The following is an 18,440-nucleotide window of genomic DNA, read 5'->3' on the forward strand; positions in this document are numbered from 1 at the left end:
TGATTCTATCTAGTGGTTTTGCTTGCTCTCGTTCTGATTCATTCTAAGTTGATAAACACTCATCAACAAAGAACGTTACAAGAAGCACACAGCATTGCTGTGAAGACTTCTTGTCTAGATACCTTGGATCTGGATATAGACATTGCTCTGAAATGACCGTATCTGAAATTTATGAACATGCTTCATTGGTTCCTTTTTAGGGAAAAAAATACCCATCAACTGACAGTAAGATACCAACAGTCTCAGAAATCTGAAGTTCCTTATTTATAACTTTCTGTCAGCCCATGAAGATAACAGAACCAGTTAAACCTTTGAAAAACAGTAAGACTCCCTAAGTAAGAGCCTGCACTTTCTCTTCCTAATAAAACCCAGGATAAGGCAACATTTGTCAAGGCTACAAAAATTTATGCCAACGGTGAAATTAATAAAAGCAACGGAGCACGAGGAGCTTGCTGAAGTTAATTTTCCTTTTTCTAAAAGTCTGCCCAAGAGGTGAACATACACAGATGTAAATTAAGCTCTTTCTGTGTGGATCAAAATATCTTTGTCAAATAACCCTTCATAGTATCAGTCTGGCTTAGACTAGACAGATCCCATTGTTACGTCTGGGGATTCTGCCTGGAGAGAAGAAAGAGAAATAAACAGAGCCTCCCTATTGATCTGTCCCTCTCCTTTTGCTGCTGATTTAAAGGTTCGCTTTCAGAGTCTTCCTGGGCACGCTGTGTCTCCCACAAATCTCTGGGGTCAAGGCCAGCCAACAAGCTCCAGAAGGTCTTCCTGACAAGGGGCGGCACTGGGAAACTAAATGGGCCCAGATCTCCCCAGCATGCATGTTACGTAAACACGTCTGAGGGCAAAGAGGTTGGCTTTCCTCCGTGCATCACCTAGAATCCACTGCAGGGTCAATGAGATCAAGATCTCTACTCCGCAGAGGTCTGGGTACCACGATAAATCTCAACCGGTACATTTCATACTTAATTTATTCAACAATAGAAGTAGATTCTTTTCAAGGAGAAGGGAAAAAATGCAGGTGCTTTATAGGCTGGCCACAAATCAGTCTTTTCCCCACATCACTTCCATCAGCAATGTTTCAGTAATGGGGTTCCCGTAAAGGCTGTGGGAATCAGAGACAGGAGCATAAAGCAGACCTGGGCCCACATGTCTGGGATTACAGCTCTATCCACTGGGATGCGATTCAGGGGGACAGAAAAGGAATCTCGGAGAAACACGACTAAACCCAGCCACACAGGCACACATCAACAGCACGTGTTATAAAGGGGTCACACATTTTCACTGTCATAAAATTTCATCTCAGGATGTGTATATAAACTGCAGAATGTGCTTTAATTTTCTTAGGGGAAGTAATATTGAAAGGACCTTTAAAAATCTGCAGTAAAATTCCACACACCTGTTGGCTCGATTAAAACATTAGTTGTAAAGCTAAATGGTAAGGCATGTAATTTTCTACAAAAATTCTCTTTAACTGAGGTAGAGCCACCCATCAAAAAAACAACAAAAATCTGTATCCCCAGTGGAGAGAGGAAGGCCACGTTAACACAAGGAAAACCCTGACCTAAGTGTCTTCTCTTTGAACAGCACACTTTCCATAGACAGAGACGTGTCCCGGTTTCCTGCACTCTCCCGCCACCAGAGCCTTTCAAGTGTGACAGGAAGTGAAGAAGATCTCACAATATAACTTCGGTGCTTACATATCCCCTGTCATCCGCTAAAGTGATCTTAATAACATCGTGAGATTTAAAAATACATATTCTAACACATTTGTAAAACATTGCTTTATGCAATGTGAGCTCGTGTCTAAGACACAAGAATCAACAACTTTTTTTTTTTTACCTAATTATGGACATTTACCAGTAATTTAATTTGAGCGAGTCAGCTGGGCAGTTGATGAGACGACTCCTGAAATATTTTCCAGGCTTCAACACCTATGACAGACGATTTCAGACTTTTGCTGAATGCGGTGGTTCTCCTGCAGCAAGAGACCTCCGGCTGCTGCTGGCGGGAATCTGACTCCAGTGCTTGACACGGCAGCTCGAAGTAAGTGCGCCTGCCTCGGCTGCTTGCCTACACTGAGCCTTCAGAACGGGCTTCACGAGGCTCAGGATTATATTCCCCTTAATTGAGACTTCATGAGTGTGCCAGCTGAGGGTCAGTGCACCCCTCAAAGTCACAGCAACGGAGCCCCAATGTGCCCCAGAACATCTCCTCTTTCTACTGCTCAGCACGGATTCTATGACCCCAGATCATAGACACTGAGAATGTCACACACACCACGGTGCAAAGAGAAAGACATCAGGGAGCTGAGGAAAATGAGACCTGGTATTGTGGCTCCCTGGCCTGGGGGTGTGGAACGGTGTACCCCCCCAAGTTCATGCTCCCTCGGAACCAGAGAAAGTGCCCTTTTTGGAAATAAGATCTTTGTGAATCTAGTTAAGGTGAGCCCATACTGCACAGGGTGGGCCCTAAACCCAATGCCTGGTACCCTTAAAGAAGAGAAGGGGACACACAGAGACCCAGGCAGAGAGGTGACCATGTGAAGACGGAGGCAGAGCCTGGGATGCTGTGTCTACAAGCCAAGGAGCGCCAACCGCTGGCAGCACCAGAGGCGAGAAGAGAGGGTTGGAACAGATTTCCCTCGGAGCCTGCAGGAGGAACCACACTGCTGACACTTGACCTCAGACCCTGGCCCCTAGAACTGTGAGAGAAAACATTTCTCTCATTTTAAACATCCCCTGCATGGGGGACTTTGTGACGGCGGCCCCAGAGACTTGAACACAGCTGTACAGTATTTGGTGAACCACTGAACTTCACCAAGGCTGACACAGCCACGTCTCTGCAGAAAGGCGTGGTGACAATGTTTCAGAACCACTTTGTAAGTGGAAAACTGCTCTGTAAGCACCAGGCACCCTTAGTGGTGAAGGAAGAGAGGTCAGTGAAACCTGGACGAGGCCAAGAACTTGATCCTTGGCAAGATGGGCAAGATTTGGAAGGACCTTTCTTTCCAAAGGGGCATTCCAGCTGAGGAAAACCACAGGAACAAAAACAGAGATGGAGAAGTGGAGAATTCATTTTCAAATGAATCAGATGTGGTAAAAAAAAAAAAAATCTACAACGTTATGAGTTAAAACTCCTCTCTACTTTCCTAACCTACAGACGTTGAGCCAGTGAACCCTTGTATTGGCTTCTTGGGAATGCTGTGACAAATGACCACAAGTTGGGTGGCTCAAAACTGGAGACATGTATTCTGTGAGAGTCCCGGAGGCCAGAACTCTGACATCTGGCAGCGCTGCACCCCGGGGCACTCTAGGGGACGCTCCTTCCCGGCTTCTTCTAGCTCCTGGAGACTCTAGGAGCTGCTCGGCCTGGCTCGGCACCCCTCACACCTCTGCTTCCTTTCCTCTCAATCCCCCTCGGCCTCACTCCTACGAGGGTACTTGTTACGGTGCTGAGAGCTCAGCAGATAATCCCGGACGAGCTTCTCCTCTTGAGATCCGTGCCTTACTCACATGTGCAAAGACCCTCTCCCCAGAGAGGGTCCCATTCAGAGGTTCCAGGGACGAGCAGGGTGGGGGGACCCATTCCATTCATTATAGCACTTAAGGGTCTGGAAAGAGAAGGAGGCTGAACAACAGACACCTCATCTTAGGAAGGAGCAGAATCGTCAGCTTGATGTGCATGAATCAGCAGTCACGCGGCGGGACGCGCATCTGCCATCCCAAAGCAATCGCTTCACGCCGAAAACAATGATGGCGACAAACTACTTCCAGACAAAGACCTTACGAGCTGACACCAAAGGGGGTCAAAAACGTAAGTGGCATATATTTTGTAACTATTAATTTTGACCTACATTTTCATTAATTTAATTTTTATTACTTCAGATTGCTTTACTATCTCTTAACCCATTCCCTTTTCTCACATTAAAATTTAGAAACTTCAAAATACTATTTCCTATTAGAGTTTAGTTCAGAATCACCTTCATGAAAATTCAACTTTTCTAAGACCCGATGTCTCTTGCCAAATCATAATTCTTCTTTCCTTCAAGACTCTTAATTTTAAAAGCCAATAAAATTAGACACATTTCTGGATTTAATGCTTCTCCATCACTTAAATCACCAGAAGAAGTTTAAGAGCAATTCCTAAAACAGGTAATCCCATACGTGGTTTAAAATTCGCTAAAAACAAATAACCACAATAAAAAAACACAACTCACAGCCTTCAATGATTCAAACGCAGGCTCACTAATGAGACCCTGTTAATATTTCATGCACAGCCTCTTCCCATTTACTTTAAAATATTTCCGTAATGGAGATTGGAAGATACACCACGCTCCTAGGAGTAATGAAAAATTCAAACGTGTTTAGGGAAGGTCTTCAGCTATAATTCAAATGATGCTGCTTAAACATTTCTAAAAGGCCCTCCGAGCCTCTGCTCGGAACGAGACTCAGAGCGCGGCTGGGTCCCGCAGCTGGCGCAGGGCTGCCGGATGCGCGGCCGGCGCAGGGCCTGCTGGGTGTCAGCATCCTCGGCAGCAGGAACAGCCCTCCTGCCTGTGAGATCTAGTGCCTTTTTCCTGACAAGACAAGGAGAAGCAAGTGGTGATGAGAGGGACTCCAGCTCATCCATCCGGCCAAACCGAGGCTGTGAACAATTGCGAGCCCCCAAAGCCATCGTGATCCCCCTGGGACCAACTCTGTCACCAGGGAGCTGTTCACGTCTGCGCACCTGCTGCCCTGTGCAGACCTGTGTGCTGATTTGAGCCAACTGGCTCTTTGCTACATCTCTTGATTTATAAAAATGCAGGATGTGTTGCTTTTCTTGAAAACGCAATAGCTCGAGATTTAAGTATATGTGGCCACCCCTGATGATTAGAATGGCATACAGGTTGACGTATTGCCACAAATTACATAGTCTCTAAACTGGAACATGTGAATGAGTCCCCGGGGAGCCCTCGGGGAGCCCTCGGGCTACGGCTCATCAGTACATCGCGGTGACATGAAAGACTTCTACAAAACCACAAAGTTGACTCCAATTACGGAAAATCCTGCTTTAAAACATAAAGGTGCTGTTACAGGAAATTTCATGATCCCACAGGGCTTTAGTGACGTGGCAGCCGATCACTTGGCTTTCCCTGCTTGGCTGTATTGCTGTTAGAGCGCAGTGGAATAATCACATTCGTTCAAACTCTTTGCTGTTTTTCCTCAGATTTTCTTAAAACAATTGAGATCGAAATGTTATTAAGGGCTTATAGAATACTTTTTAAATGCAAACATAAAATAATTAATGAGCAAAATATTATTCCCAAGCAGTTATTATACCATGCAGTTTAATGCAATTAGCATCTATGAACACCTGGCACATGCCCACGATATGACAGAAACAGACCCACAAGGCGGGTCGGGTATGTACCGACGTCAGACAGCTTCCACGACACTTAGAGAAGAGTGATTTCCCCAAATCCCTGGTTATTCCATACTACAATTTTTCAAATAAGCCCTATGAATTTAGTAAATTCTTCATATAAAGAAAATATAAATTTAAAAATTTGAATATAGGACTAAAAGATTGCTATTGTCACAAACAGTTTCAAAGGCTAAATCTCTCAAATGCAAAAGACAGTTACTAACGTTCTGGGAATAGCTACTCGTTTATTCATTTAGACTTAGACTTGCACAAAATCACCCACTGCGTGCTCCGTACACCCAAGGACCACGAAGCCGTCACACAGCATCGTCCCACCAGCACTTCCTACAGAGGTGTTCCCTGTGCCGTCCAGGTGCGCCTCCTGCTGTCCCCACCCTTCCTTCTCTCCTCCTGGATGCTGTGATACTTTCCTGTGGTACATTTTATAAACCTTTTCTTTCCTACTAACGTCCTTCTCCCTCTTCTCCACGTTCTTCCTGGGTGAAATGATCCAATTAGACACATTTCCAAAAAGATGACTACGTTTTCTAAAAACAACCGAGCTCCCAGAATCAAGTCTTCTCAGCACCTTGTCGGGATTTCCCTTAAAAATCTCAAACTCAGAACATCTACAGCTGAGTATCTTTCTTTCCAAACTGCCTCATCCTCCAGGATTTTCCTCTCTTGGTGGGCATAAGACCAAGCTCACGGGCTGAGACCCCTCAGTGTCCTTTCTAGCCGGTCTCCCCTCTTGCCCTGCACATCTAGTCACTCACTCCCTGAAGCCCCTCCTCCTGGTGAATGTCTCCGCCGTGTCCCACTGCGCCTGCTCAGATGCAGCCTTTGTTTGAGTGTTTCCATAGCCCCGCATCCTTTTTCCCTGATCAACCCTATATTCCATCCTCTGTTTTCCTTAACTTCGTTCCTCGCCCTGTCTCACAACACGTGACGAGTTAACACTGGCAAGAGGACAAAGCCCTGAGTAGAACATGTGCATTTATGCATGTCTTCCCCAGAAGCGACCTTCCCGGATGTCTTCCCTCCCAATCTCTGTGGGCTCACCCGCCTACACGTGGCGGCGCGGTGGGATGTCCGGCAGCCTTCATCCTGGGCGTGTCCTGTACTGCGGACGCTGGGAAGTGGGAGCGTCACCATCTCAGACCCCTCTGCAGCTGGGGCAGGGCCGTTCTGCAGCGCCCACCCGTCTGGAACCCGCTCAAGGCTTAGAAGGTGGCCATGGTGGAGGCTGTTCCTCTGACCTGGCGAGCGTGTCATGAAGATGCCTGTCTTTCCCCAGCAATGAGGTCTGGGCCAGGCACCAACCCTTCCTTGTTGAGGGCCAGGGTGCGGGCATTGCACTGGTTTGGGCGGGGCAATGACTGAGAACCAGTACCACGAGCACCCGCTCCTGAGTCCGGCTGGAGGCTCCCTGACCAGATGTGGCCCTGACGGCCCTGCCAGCCCCGTCCTGCTGTGTGGCCCTCAGGTCAGTTCTGCAAGTTCAACTCAGTCTCCCAACAGTTCTCTTCCTGCACTGAGGCCATTCTCCGCTCAAACGGCTCTACTGCTTCTGTCCCACGACACTGAGCCCTGAGGGACGGACCGTCTGCCCGAGCCCCCATCTTCACTGGATGCCCCTCCCTGCACCCTCAGTGAGCCCAGACTCACCCTTGGAGGCCTAGGCCACACTTGACCTCCTCTAGAAAACATTTCTATACATTTTTTGGAACCAAATAAATTCTTTTTTCTTTGTGATAATAGGGAACTTCAAAAAATATTATTAATATTTTACAAGCAAAGTATAGCATACTTATTTGTTAATTCACCTGCTCCTTAATTGCCTGTGACCTATTTGAGGACAAGGGGTATGATTTACTCATCTTTGACCCTCTATGCCCTGGGGTCGGCATACAGGCGTCTCCGTAAACACTGGTGGAAAGGAACTGAAACACACTGAGAGGAAGACAGGGAGCAGCGACTTCACCCTCTGATGTGTTCTTTGTGCTACATGCCAACCCGGGGACAAATCTACAAATCCCAAAGTGGAAGAATTCACTTTGGACGGGAGACTAAGTGGGTGTGGGTTTTAGCATTAAAAGATGGATGTAATTTGACCTTGTGAAGACCAGGAGGACGCTTCAAGCTTGAGTGTGGGGAAGGGGGATACAGGAATACAGTGAGTGGATTAGGAAAATAACTTGAACAGAGGTTCTCTATGGGAGAGTCGTGACAGGTGAGTCTTGGAGTGAGTGGCAGGCGTCAGCCCCGGGGAGCCTGATGTGAGCCCAGGGAAGGTGACAGGTTTAGACGGGTAAGGGCTGGTCCTCATAGGTCCTGAAGAAAGAGGTGTGTTTCACAGAGCCGGCTGGGGAACAGAGAGAGACCTGAGAGTCACTTTCTTTCTCAGGTCCACCTGCTTCAGGAAACGTAATTGAATACTGAGAACTATGTTGAGGGTAGTAAACCCAGATGGCCAGCATTTGTTTGGATTTTGAAAATATCCCGCAGTTCAGAGCAGAGCTCCTGGAGTAAATCCAGGTCTCTTGCTCGTATTAAGTTGTGAATCTGGAAACATTATGAGAAGAATCACACCACGTGCTTCATCACCCACATTCTGGAGATGCTGAGTCCTTATCAGGCGAAAGGAGACAACTTAGAGAAGAAACATTCTGTGGGTTGTTCACCTAGCTTGCATTTACCAAAACTCTTAAATATCCAAAGCTCAAAGGCACGTCCTTGAGACTCCTGGTCCACGAGCACACACGATGAACAACTCAGGGCTCGTCACTTACCCGTCCTGCGTAGTGGATGACGGTGAACGCCGTGCCGTGGTCTTTGAGGGCGACATTCCCGTTCCCATCCTTCATGGGAGAGTAGACCACATTCGTGTTGGAGGATTCTAGAAGACTGTGTAGCTTTTTGGGAAGAGTTGTTTCCACTGACCAAATCATTTGACTTTCTTCATCCAATAAAGAGAGAAATCCAGAAGGCTTCTGAAAGTTAAGAAGAGAGAGTTTTTTTCCCTTCTCTTACTCAATTTGGTATTTGTGTTATTGTTCATGCACACTTATCTACAGTCCCATGATGCTCATATATACGCTCAGAAAGTGAGTTTGTCTTTACTTTCAATACACATCTATTTCTGTTCACTGTCATGTCCCCGTTACCTAGCAAACCTTTGATGTAATGTCGGCCCCCAAGAGGATTTACTGATTAGAGGAGTTAATAAATAAAAGAGTGTATTTTAATGCCATTAAAAACACTGGAGTTATTAAAATGTATATGCTCATCTTAATTAAAGAAATAAAATTTCCAACTACGGAAAAGTCATTTTTTTTCTTGTCCTATAACCCACGTGAAACACTTCATACCTGTGGTGGGACATGTAACTAATCAAAGAACAAAACGTACAATGATGTTAAGTCGTAACAAGTGTAGCAAAGTCCTACTCAGTGGGAGGGGAAGGGACCCTATGATAGTCCAATATTTACACCCAGAAAAAAGAAACTTTGAAGCAATAACTTACAAAATTTAAATTAGAAGTGTGATAGCTAATAACTGCCAAACAAGGAAACTAATATCAAACAGTAAGAAACAATTTAAAATTAATCTCATGCGAAGGAAAATGCTGCTTCAAGAACTTCCCCGCTTCTGACACTGCACCCCCTACGCAGAGCACCATTCTGCCCTTGGGCCTTTGACATCAGGCAAGTAACTGTTTACCCACCTGCTGCACTGTTCGCCTTTTCTTTCCCAGGGCCGTAGGGAAGATTTTCTATTGACAGGTCAAATCTACCTTTTAAAATGTGGTATTTTGTATTATTTATTTGCATTATTCTCCATATATCTCAATTCTTCCCATGGACTCAGTGTGCTTTTCAAAGTGTGAACCCCATAAAAACAATTCTCAGGGAGTGGAGAGATCTATCTTGCCCCCTAGAGTGATGTCAGCTTGTATTAGATCTGAGGTCACAGAACCGTCCACTACAGGCCTTTCATGATGTCATTTACTGGGTCAAGAGAAAGTCATTTCTTTGTGTCTGAACTATTCTAGGTGTTTGAAGTCTTCTGGGATCTCCTGGTCATAGTAGAGAAAATTCAGACTGTTTGTCATTGTCTGAGGGCTGCAAAAGTTGAGATCATTCTGGTGCCATCCATGGGGAAAAAAGGTTGAACCCGCTGGCCTTCGAGAGGGCCTATGCCTGGTGGGGGCTCGGGCACCAGAGCGCACCCTTCTGGAGATATTTGGCAACTATGACAGCATATCTAGGCGAGGGGCTGGACAGCCGCCCTGGAAGGAGAGGGAAGAACTAAGGAGGCAGGAAACAGCAGTAAAATGCAGGGAATGCCTGCAAAACCGAGTTCACCTCCCACAGCAAATCACCCAGATTAGTAAGAGCTGGAGAGACTTCTGCCTCCAGGGTAAAAATGTTTTTTGATAAGGAAATCTGGAGAAGAAAGCCCACTGCGTGGGCCATCCCAAGATCTTCAGACTAGCCAAGGACTCCATGAAGAACTCCGAGATTTAAAAAAAAATTAAAGCATGGCTGTACAGAATGGGTGGGTAAGGGCCCTCAAAGAGAGCAATGGATTTAAGAAGTTTGCTGCGAACTGGTCTTGCCTGGCCTGTGTTAAAAATCAGAAATGCTTTATTTCAATTTACAGCAACTATCTGCTGAAGAGGAAGGAAGATGTTGATATTATAATCTCAGAAGTCATTTCTTAGTCTATTACCAGAGCACGGTGTCACAGCACACTCACACGCATCCACACGCAAACATACAGACACGCGCGCACACACACACACACACACACACACACAGTGGAGGGGGTAATGGGCTATTTAAGGTGTTGCACGTGTGTCTGTATTTTGGTGGCACTGAGAGACATCCTGTTTGGAGGTGAGAGTTTTTGCTTTACTGGGTGTTTCAGTAACTCAAAGACAAGGTCCCAATTAGTCCAAGAAAAGGAATCGATCCAAAAAGAGCTGACTTACTCCACTCCAAACGCAAGATGAGATTTCCCAAGGATGGGGGCTTGGTTACCAACAAGATATTTTTTAGAGCATGATACTTTGTATCATCTTAAAAATTCTTTGAATTTATACGTTATATTTTCTCAATATTTAGTATAAAGCCATGAAAGAGTGGGGTTATGAAATTTAGAGGCTTGGAAAACTTGCTGAAGTGTCAGAAGAAGAAGAAAATGGAGAAATGGGTTCTAAAAAAAGGATGAATGGCCTTCGATGCCTTCAGAGGAGGCTAAGTTGTCCTACTGGGTGTGGAAGGACGTCACAGACAGTTTCATCCTTCCATCAGAAGCGTCAAGGGCAGAGACAGCGACAGAATGCCCTGGACACATGGAGAGTTCGGTGAGGATCTGCATTGACCCCGCTCCTCGGAGACGTGAGACATACATGTGATCACTGGAACACAGAGACAGCCGTGCAAACACTCTGCACGCCTGTGCACAGCGGAGGGTTATGAGTTGCTAGGAAGGAAATAACCAGCCTGTTTCGTGCCGTAGAGTATACGCTTGCCTGGTGTGTAGACCTACATATTTGTAGGTGAAAAGGCTAGCTTCACCCTCTGCTTGGTACGTCTTTTCGTTTCATTTCTCCGGGTATCCAAGAGAAGCCACAGCAGTAACACCCGCTCTCATTTCCAGCCCATCCTGATGAGGGACCCACTACTGAAATACTCATTCCAAAGAAGAAATGAAAAGACAGAAATAACTCCATGCTGCTGACCGCTGTGCAGCAGCCAAGGACACGGCAGCCGGCGAGCATGAGGGGAGAGGGTGCCTGAGGGGAGTGGGTGCCCGAGGGGAGTGGGTGCCCGAGGCTTCCCACAGACAGTTAAGGGTCTATCACCCTCAGGCCACTTTTTAACCTTACATAGATTACCTATATGCTACATGTGTCAGGATGAGGGAGGGCTTTCTGGAGGAAGAGACCTTCTTCTGGAACTAAAATAAGGAATGTTGACAAGCTGGTAGCAGAAACAAGAACATTTTACAGATTAGGAAAGTGCATAAAATAAAGTAATTGTAAGTAGACATTTACAAAAATTAAGGGTAGAAAATTATATATTATGCTCCCCAATAGTTAAATGGTCTCAGTTTTAAACAACATTCAAATGTTTTAGAAATATTATTGGTAAGTCTATACAATGTCTTGTATTAGCAGAGAAGTGATGGCTGATTGTATGATCGATTTTCGTTCTTATGATGACGATATTGAGGCAAAGATTCTTGCATTGTAAGGTAGAAAGGACAAAGATGCGTATAAAAACTTGCAAATGTACTGTTATATGTATATATATTTTGCCATTTTTCTATATTTTTTGTTTTGGGGGGTAATTTGATTGACTGATTGATTTTTTAATGGAGGGACTGGGGATTGAACCCAGGACCTCGTGCACGCTAAGCACTCACTCTACCACTGAGCTACACCCTCCTCCCTTTTTTTTTTTCTATATTTAAACTTAAAAATTTGGAGATAAAAAAGATTGTTGAGTTTGTTTTGTGATCTTGTAAGCCTTGGTATTATTTTATAAAATAGTAGGTCTGTATGATGGGCATTTGTAACCACACCAAAAGAAGAGGTTCAGCGACATAACCGATGCTCAGTATTTTTATAACAAAATGATCTGATATTTCTTGTCATTTCAATTGATCGATAATTCTTCAAATGTCCTTTCCGAGAAAGGTCACGTGTGCCTCAATCAACATGGAAAGAGCATAAATAAGTTACAAACTGCCGAGCTGCCTATAAAGATATCCCCCAAATACAGCCCCTTGGAAGAAAATTCTTTGTCTCCAGTATATTTAAATGCACGTACCCAGGAAAGTAGCTAATTATATGATATGAATACCTGGAAAAAAAAATCCAAAACTGCAGTCTGGTTACCAGGAGCATAAGCGGTTTCCATGGTAACTCCCTCCTGTACACATTCTGTTTGCTCGTGTTGAAAAAGCACTTCATTGACATAGTGGTGCATCTTCTCATTGGTCATGTTGACACAGAGCTGTTGTGGGGAGAAAGAAAACAGTTCACAAGAGAATTCGGCACGCAGACCCCCTTTCCACGCCCCGTTTCAGAGGGCGAGATGCGGACTCGAGAACGCTCAGCGCCAGTTAGCGTCTCCCGACGCCGCCCTGAGAAGTCAAAGGAAAGGGCTCCGCTTGACGCTGCTGACTTCACACGGCCCGATTATGCAAGTGAGAGCTGGCCGCGAAAAGCAGCAGGAAGTATAACGACAACATTAACTTACAAATGCGGGGCCTAAAACATATGTGAGTTTTTTAAAAATATTTCCAAAAGGAAATGCTGTTTGGGCCCTTGCCAACAAGTGACGACAAAGCTGCCCTAACCTCAGACACCAGGGAAAGGAGGGGTGTGTTTCTTGCCTCCTCATTCCTGTTGCAAAAAAGAGCACGGGGTTCGTGTGAGAAAGGATACTGGTCTAAATATCTGACTGCAGGCACCAAGTCCTGTAGCACAAAATTTTTACATTTTCCTCTTTCCGCCAGGCGTGCCCATCGGGAAACAAATGTGCTACTCCTTAATCTTCAAGTGCTAATTTATTAACCTTAAAAATACCTTAAAATGTTAGAAAATAAAATAAAACAACCCAAGTCTAGCCAAAATGAAGTCTTGCTTTCCCTCTGGGGTGACATTCCTGTTTTTCTGCTTTTTTCTAATAATCCAAAAACCTCAAAAACGTTGTCTTGTCTCACCTCGAATTCCTCTTCTCCCCACTACTGAACTCAATAGAGTTTTGCTCCCCTTGCTCCCCCAAAAATGCTTTTTGGGGGTCACCAGTGATGCCTGCATTTCTAAATCTGACGTCCAGCTCTGTGTTCACTGCCCTTGACCTCCCAGTGATGTCTGGGAGCCCGCTCCTCTGCGTTCCTTGAGTGCTGCCCCCAGTGTCTTCCAGGACGTCACACTCTCGGGGCTCCTGCCTCACTGGCCGGTCCTTGTCTGTCTCCTCTGACTCCACCCTGGAGTGGTCCAGGGCTCCGTCCAGGGCCTCCTGTCTTCTGTCCCTACACCCCCTACCTTTGTGATCTCACGGCAGTTTCACAGACCATCCTGCCTTCCCATCTGCACCCTAACCACGACGTTATATAAGGTAAAACCCCAAATCACTTAGAAACATTTAGAATTCAGTAACTCACTGAAAATAGAGATGAACAATTTATATACATCAAAGTTACTGATAAAAAGTTTGTAAAAGGACATCAGATCTCATTTGCAAAGGGAACAACATCTAAGATTATGTTTAACGTAAAATGTGCAGTATTTATATAAAGAAAATGCCAAAGCTTTTGTAAATCACACAAGACTGGAATAGTCACTGGAAAAAAGAAGACCGCCCTGGGCGCCTCCTTCCCACGCGCCCGAGTTCTCCTCCAAATCTGGTGTCATCCTAGCACCTGCTAAGTAGGAGCTCCTCTCAGACAGACATTCGATCCCCACGGGTTCTCTCCAGGACACGGAAGAGCTTCCTTTGGGCTCCAGCTTCCAACCAGCAAGTCAAGTCATCGTCTCAAAGGACCAACACCAGGACACGTTAACTCTCTGCACGGGTGGCCTGAGCCTGCCCATCAGAGGGTGGCTATTAATAAATGAAGAGTAACACACACATAGGAACAAAGATCCATCCTCTCACAGATCTAGCTACTAGGAAGGATGGAAATGTGTGCCATTCCAGGGACACGAAGCAGCCCCAGAGGGAAGAAAAGAAGAAACACATCAGAGTGCAGGGCACGAGTCAGCCCACAGGGGGAGCTTGACCTGAGATGAGCTGTCTGCTAGGAAGGTCTGTTCTTCAGTTCTTGCCGGGACCAGAATTTTGTGAGTAGGCAGAGGCAGCTCAAACATCTCCGGAAACGGGGTGATTGGAGGCTGCAGACAAGGGGCTGCCCTGATGGCAGCAGAAGTTGGGAGAGCTGGAAATGCAGAGGCTCAGCACCCGAATCTAGTCAAGTTATCTGGATGATGAACGTACATCGGTATCTCATTATTAAGGCAACAGATAGAGAATAGTCAATGCAGTAGCAATATTCCAAATAAAATATTTAAATAACTTATGGAAAATAAGATCCGATTACCACATATTGACATGCACAGAATATTCAAAATAATTCTTCACTCCAGATCAAAAAAGGTGTCCCAGCGTCACTGCCCTTGCTTCCAGTAGTTTTTCTTGCCTCTGCTTCCCCGTAAACAACGGTTTCTGCAAATCTGGTGACAAGTGACTGTCTGTAGACTGAATGAGCTTCCCTACTGCCTTCCATCACAAAGTAAGATCTAAATTAAAAATAAAATAAGAGCCATGCCACATTGCTGCTGTCTTGGAAGTCATTTTAAACCCTAAAGAACTTCGAGATTTGCAGACACTAACTACCATATAGAAAACAGATGAACGACAAGGTTCTACTGGATAGCACAGGGACGTGTGTATCCAATACCTTGTGGTAACGCACAATGAAAAAGAACATGAAAACAAGTACACGTATGTATACGCACGGCTGAAGCATCAGGCTGGACGCCAGAAACTGACACAACATTGTAAACTGACTACACTTCAATTAAAAATATAAATTAAAACAAAAACCTAAAGTACTTGAGAGAACTTGCTCAGACTTGGAATCTCTCTCTGCATCCTCTCTTCCTGCCAATGCTCCATCCGTGATCTCTGAAATTTCTTGAGTTTTCTCCCTTCTACCTGATTGGGCCAGTAGTTAACCAGAACCTTCCCTCTCTGCCCCTTGACAAGATTCCTAGATCCCATGAGATATATGCAAAGCTGGAAGGTTCTTTAAATTTAAAGCTAAATGTTTCTTAAATACACTCACATTTTGCTGATCAATTCTCTGAATGTAAAAATATCAAAACTACAGTCACTTCATTTGAGAACATACCATATAGAGCATTTAACTGTATATGCTTGGCTGTTTGGGCAAAAACAGTTTGCGTATAGATGTAGACCCATAAATCCCACACATAACAGCTGGCAAAGGAAGGGCTGGGATTCAGCATTTAAATATCATCTGAAAAATATTTCCTTCCTTGTACCTGATACAATGTAGCACAGCCATCCCCTAGAATTGTTCCATCAAAGCTAACTGGTAGCAATAGCTCAGGATCTCTGTTTGTTTTATCTGTGGTGTATAAATCTCCAGGAATGATTCTGCAAAGACAAATCACTTTCTATAAAACTGCGTAGAATCTGTCCAGAGGAGCAGCCCCCTGAGAAAGGAGTATTTATCACTATCATTTCAATCATGAACGAAAAACAAATTTCTGAAAGTAGTTGTTAGAGGAAAAAAATTTTCAATTTTTTTATTTGCTTAAAAAAATCATAATTTGAGGTGTTTCCCCACTCTAATAATGCGTAAAACTCTAATACTGTAATAATTTCTCTACTGAAGATCTTAAATGCTATAAAACGATTTCTTGATTTTGGAGTAAAATATTTACAGTAAATGTCCAGAAAATAAATGACTCCATTATGGAATGAAACCACTGGAAAAGATTCTCTTTGATGAGATGATGTACATGACTGCAATTTTTCAAACTTTTTGATGTTAATAAATGCATCGAATTATTTAAGACAACACAAATAGATCCTTTACCTCAGCAGTCTGATTTTAAAATGGCTATGGAAGGTGCAACTAACTGTTATATATTTTGGGAAATAGATTACTCAAGAAATAAATGTAGAGGCCAAGGAAAAATAGCATGATGTGTGTGACTACGTGAAACAATGCGAAATCTGACAAAGGAGCCTGAAACAAGACCGTCAGTGGCTGATTCTCTGCTGTGGAAGAAATACTCAAATTCTATGACATTTATCTTTCCCCTCATCTTGAGATTCTCTCATTGAACACACTTAGAGGTGGATGTCGCACACATATTTCATATAATTCTCTTACCATTTTGTATTCAGAATAGACCGAGGCCAGTAGTTACAAAAAGCACTTTTCGATGACAATCTGACTCAGTCCTCTTGCTCCTGACTGCTGACAGCTGACCACCTCTGTATATAAAGCCTGCTGCAGCCTGACCCAAGCATTTTAGAATAAAAACAGACATTTTAAATGGCTTTGTTTCCTAGGATTTTATTGAACCGAATGCTGCCTTTATTGAACCGAGTCACCGTTTTAGTCAGAATGAGAGATGCCGTATGTGTGTGTGGATGGAGCCACAGTAATTAGAAAGGGCTGGAAAAAGCTTTTCCAGTCTTTTTTTCCCCCAGGAAGGAAGGCCTAAAGCTGTCTACCAAATGTTCAGTAACAAAAAACTGATTTGGCCTGTGCTTCTGAATAGAGCAACTCACCTGATTGCTCTCCTGGTCAAAATAGATTCGCAGAACATCCAGTTTCCCCACTGAGCTCCCCCGTTTTCAGCCTGCACTGGGGACGGGACTTGGTGACATGGGTGATTCTTAGAACACATCGGAAATGTTTACTGTGCATCGTGTTCTTTGTATTACGGAGGGAAAAAAAGAAGCAGTTTATAAAAATCCCAAGGAGAACTCCAGCGGGATGGGTAAAACTGAGCAGCCTGTGGGGTGATGTTTGACTTGTAGCGTCTATCGGAGGGCTGCTTCCTGCAGCTGCCTGAGTACCCAGATTTCTAGCAGAGGAGAGCAGCGCTGGGGGCATACGGGGTTTGAAGTAGAATGGTTTTCAAACTCATTTTGAAGTAATGCACAAACTTTTTTTTACCAAAATAGTCTGCCTTTCCTGACTCTAAATTATTCAAATTGCTCACCAGTTAACATATAAAAGAAGTGCTAGAAATGTGAATTTCAGACCCGCCAGGAAAGGCAGCCAAGGAGATGATCGGGACACATCACCGGGGCAGACGCCCAGCTGGGGAGCCGAAAGACGCGGCCCACCCACCAAATGGGGGCCAGAATCACGAGGAGAACCTGCGTATCCTCAGTTCACGTTCACTGAGCAGCTCTGCGTGCGCACAGGTGGGGGTGCCGCAAACCACCAGAGAAAAGGAATGAAAGGCTTGTGAAGGCAGATTAGTGTAGGTGCCTACAAGTGTGCATCTGCACCAAGAACTGAGAACATCACTGACTTCGATGCAAAACAAACATCGCTTTTACTTTTTAACTCCATCCATCAGAACTGCTCTTGGGTTTCATTAAATTTCCAGGTCTTCCTCAGTGCAGACTTGAATGTGGATAAAAGGTGAGTATTCATAAGTGACAATGAAAAATTATTAAATACTGCTTAATCAGCGTGCGCCATTCTCTGATTAAAATACACACTTTGTACATGAAGTGCTGTTGCTAAGCGGTTTAATAATAAAAATTATGCACCCTTTGAAAACACTCTTTAGTAACAGAACCTTATTGCGTATCCAGATGGCCTATCATTTGTATTAATGACAAACTTAATTTCTTGAGTAAATTTTCACCAACTGTTCTCCCTTTATTTTTATTACTCAGTGAAATTTATCTGAAGCAAAAATATAATAAAGCGTGACATATGCATCCCAGAATTAAAGTGGAGATTAATTAAAGCTGACTCTAGTTGAAGGCAGAGCCCCAGGCATGAGACAGTGATTTGAAACCCTACCGAACATTGGAATTAACCAGGAGCTCTACAAAAAAGGCTGATGTCTGGGCCTGACCCCAAACCAATTAAATCAGAGTGGGGCCCGGGCACTGATGTATTCTAAAAGCTCTCTAGGTGATTATAATATGTAGACCTGGTGGAATACACTGAGATAGATGCTGGTAAATACAATCCATTTAACTGATTTCCTCATCAATTTATATGTGTGTGTGTGTGAGACATATATATCATGCAGTTATACTTTAAAGGACATTCGTTCCTGTCCAAAATGTCCATTAGACATTTGGCCCATAAGACATTTGGTCCATACCGAAAAGTCCTTGACAGTTGGTTCTGTCCAAAACCATCTGGTGTAGACCAAATATGCTCATGGACATTTTGGATAGGACTAAATTTCAAGGATTTTTGGTGTG

At 44.3% G+C, this 18,440-nt stretch overlaps 1 protein-coding gene across 1 annotated transcript in view; it reads right to left on the reverse strand.

Annotated features, from left to right (window-relative positions):
• MYO16 (myosin XVI) overlaps positions 1-18,440 on the reverse strand; it is a 437,171-nt gene that overhangs the window by 134,453 nt on the left and 284,278 nt on the right. The window contains exons 22-23 of the mRNA XM_032496671.1: positions 12,294-12,446; positions 8,211-8,411 (exon numbers count right to left, since the gene is read on the reverse strand). Coding sequence (XP_032352562.1) covers positions 8,211-8,411; positions 12,294-12,446 — 354 coding nt within the window. The remainder of the gene's footprint in view (positions 1-8,210; positions 8,412-12,293; positions 12,447-18,440) is intronic.

Source organism: Camelus ferus, chromosome 14 (assembly GCF_009834535.1).
Source record: "Camelus ferus isolate YT-003-E chromosome 14, BCGSAC_Cfer_1.0, whole genome shotgun sequence".
Taxonomy (NCBI): domain Eukaryota; kingdom Metazoa; phylum Chordata; class Mammalia; order Artiodactyla; family Camelidae; genus Camelus; species Camelus ferus.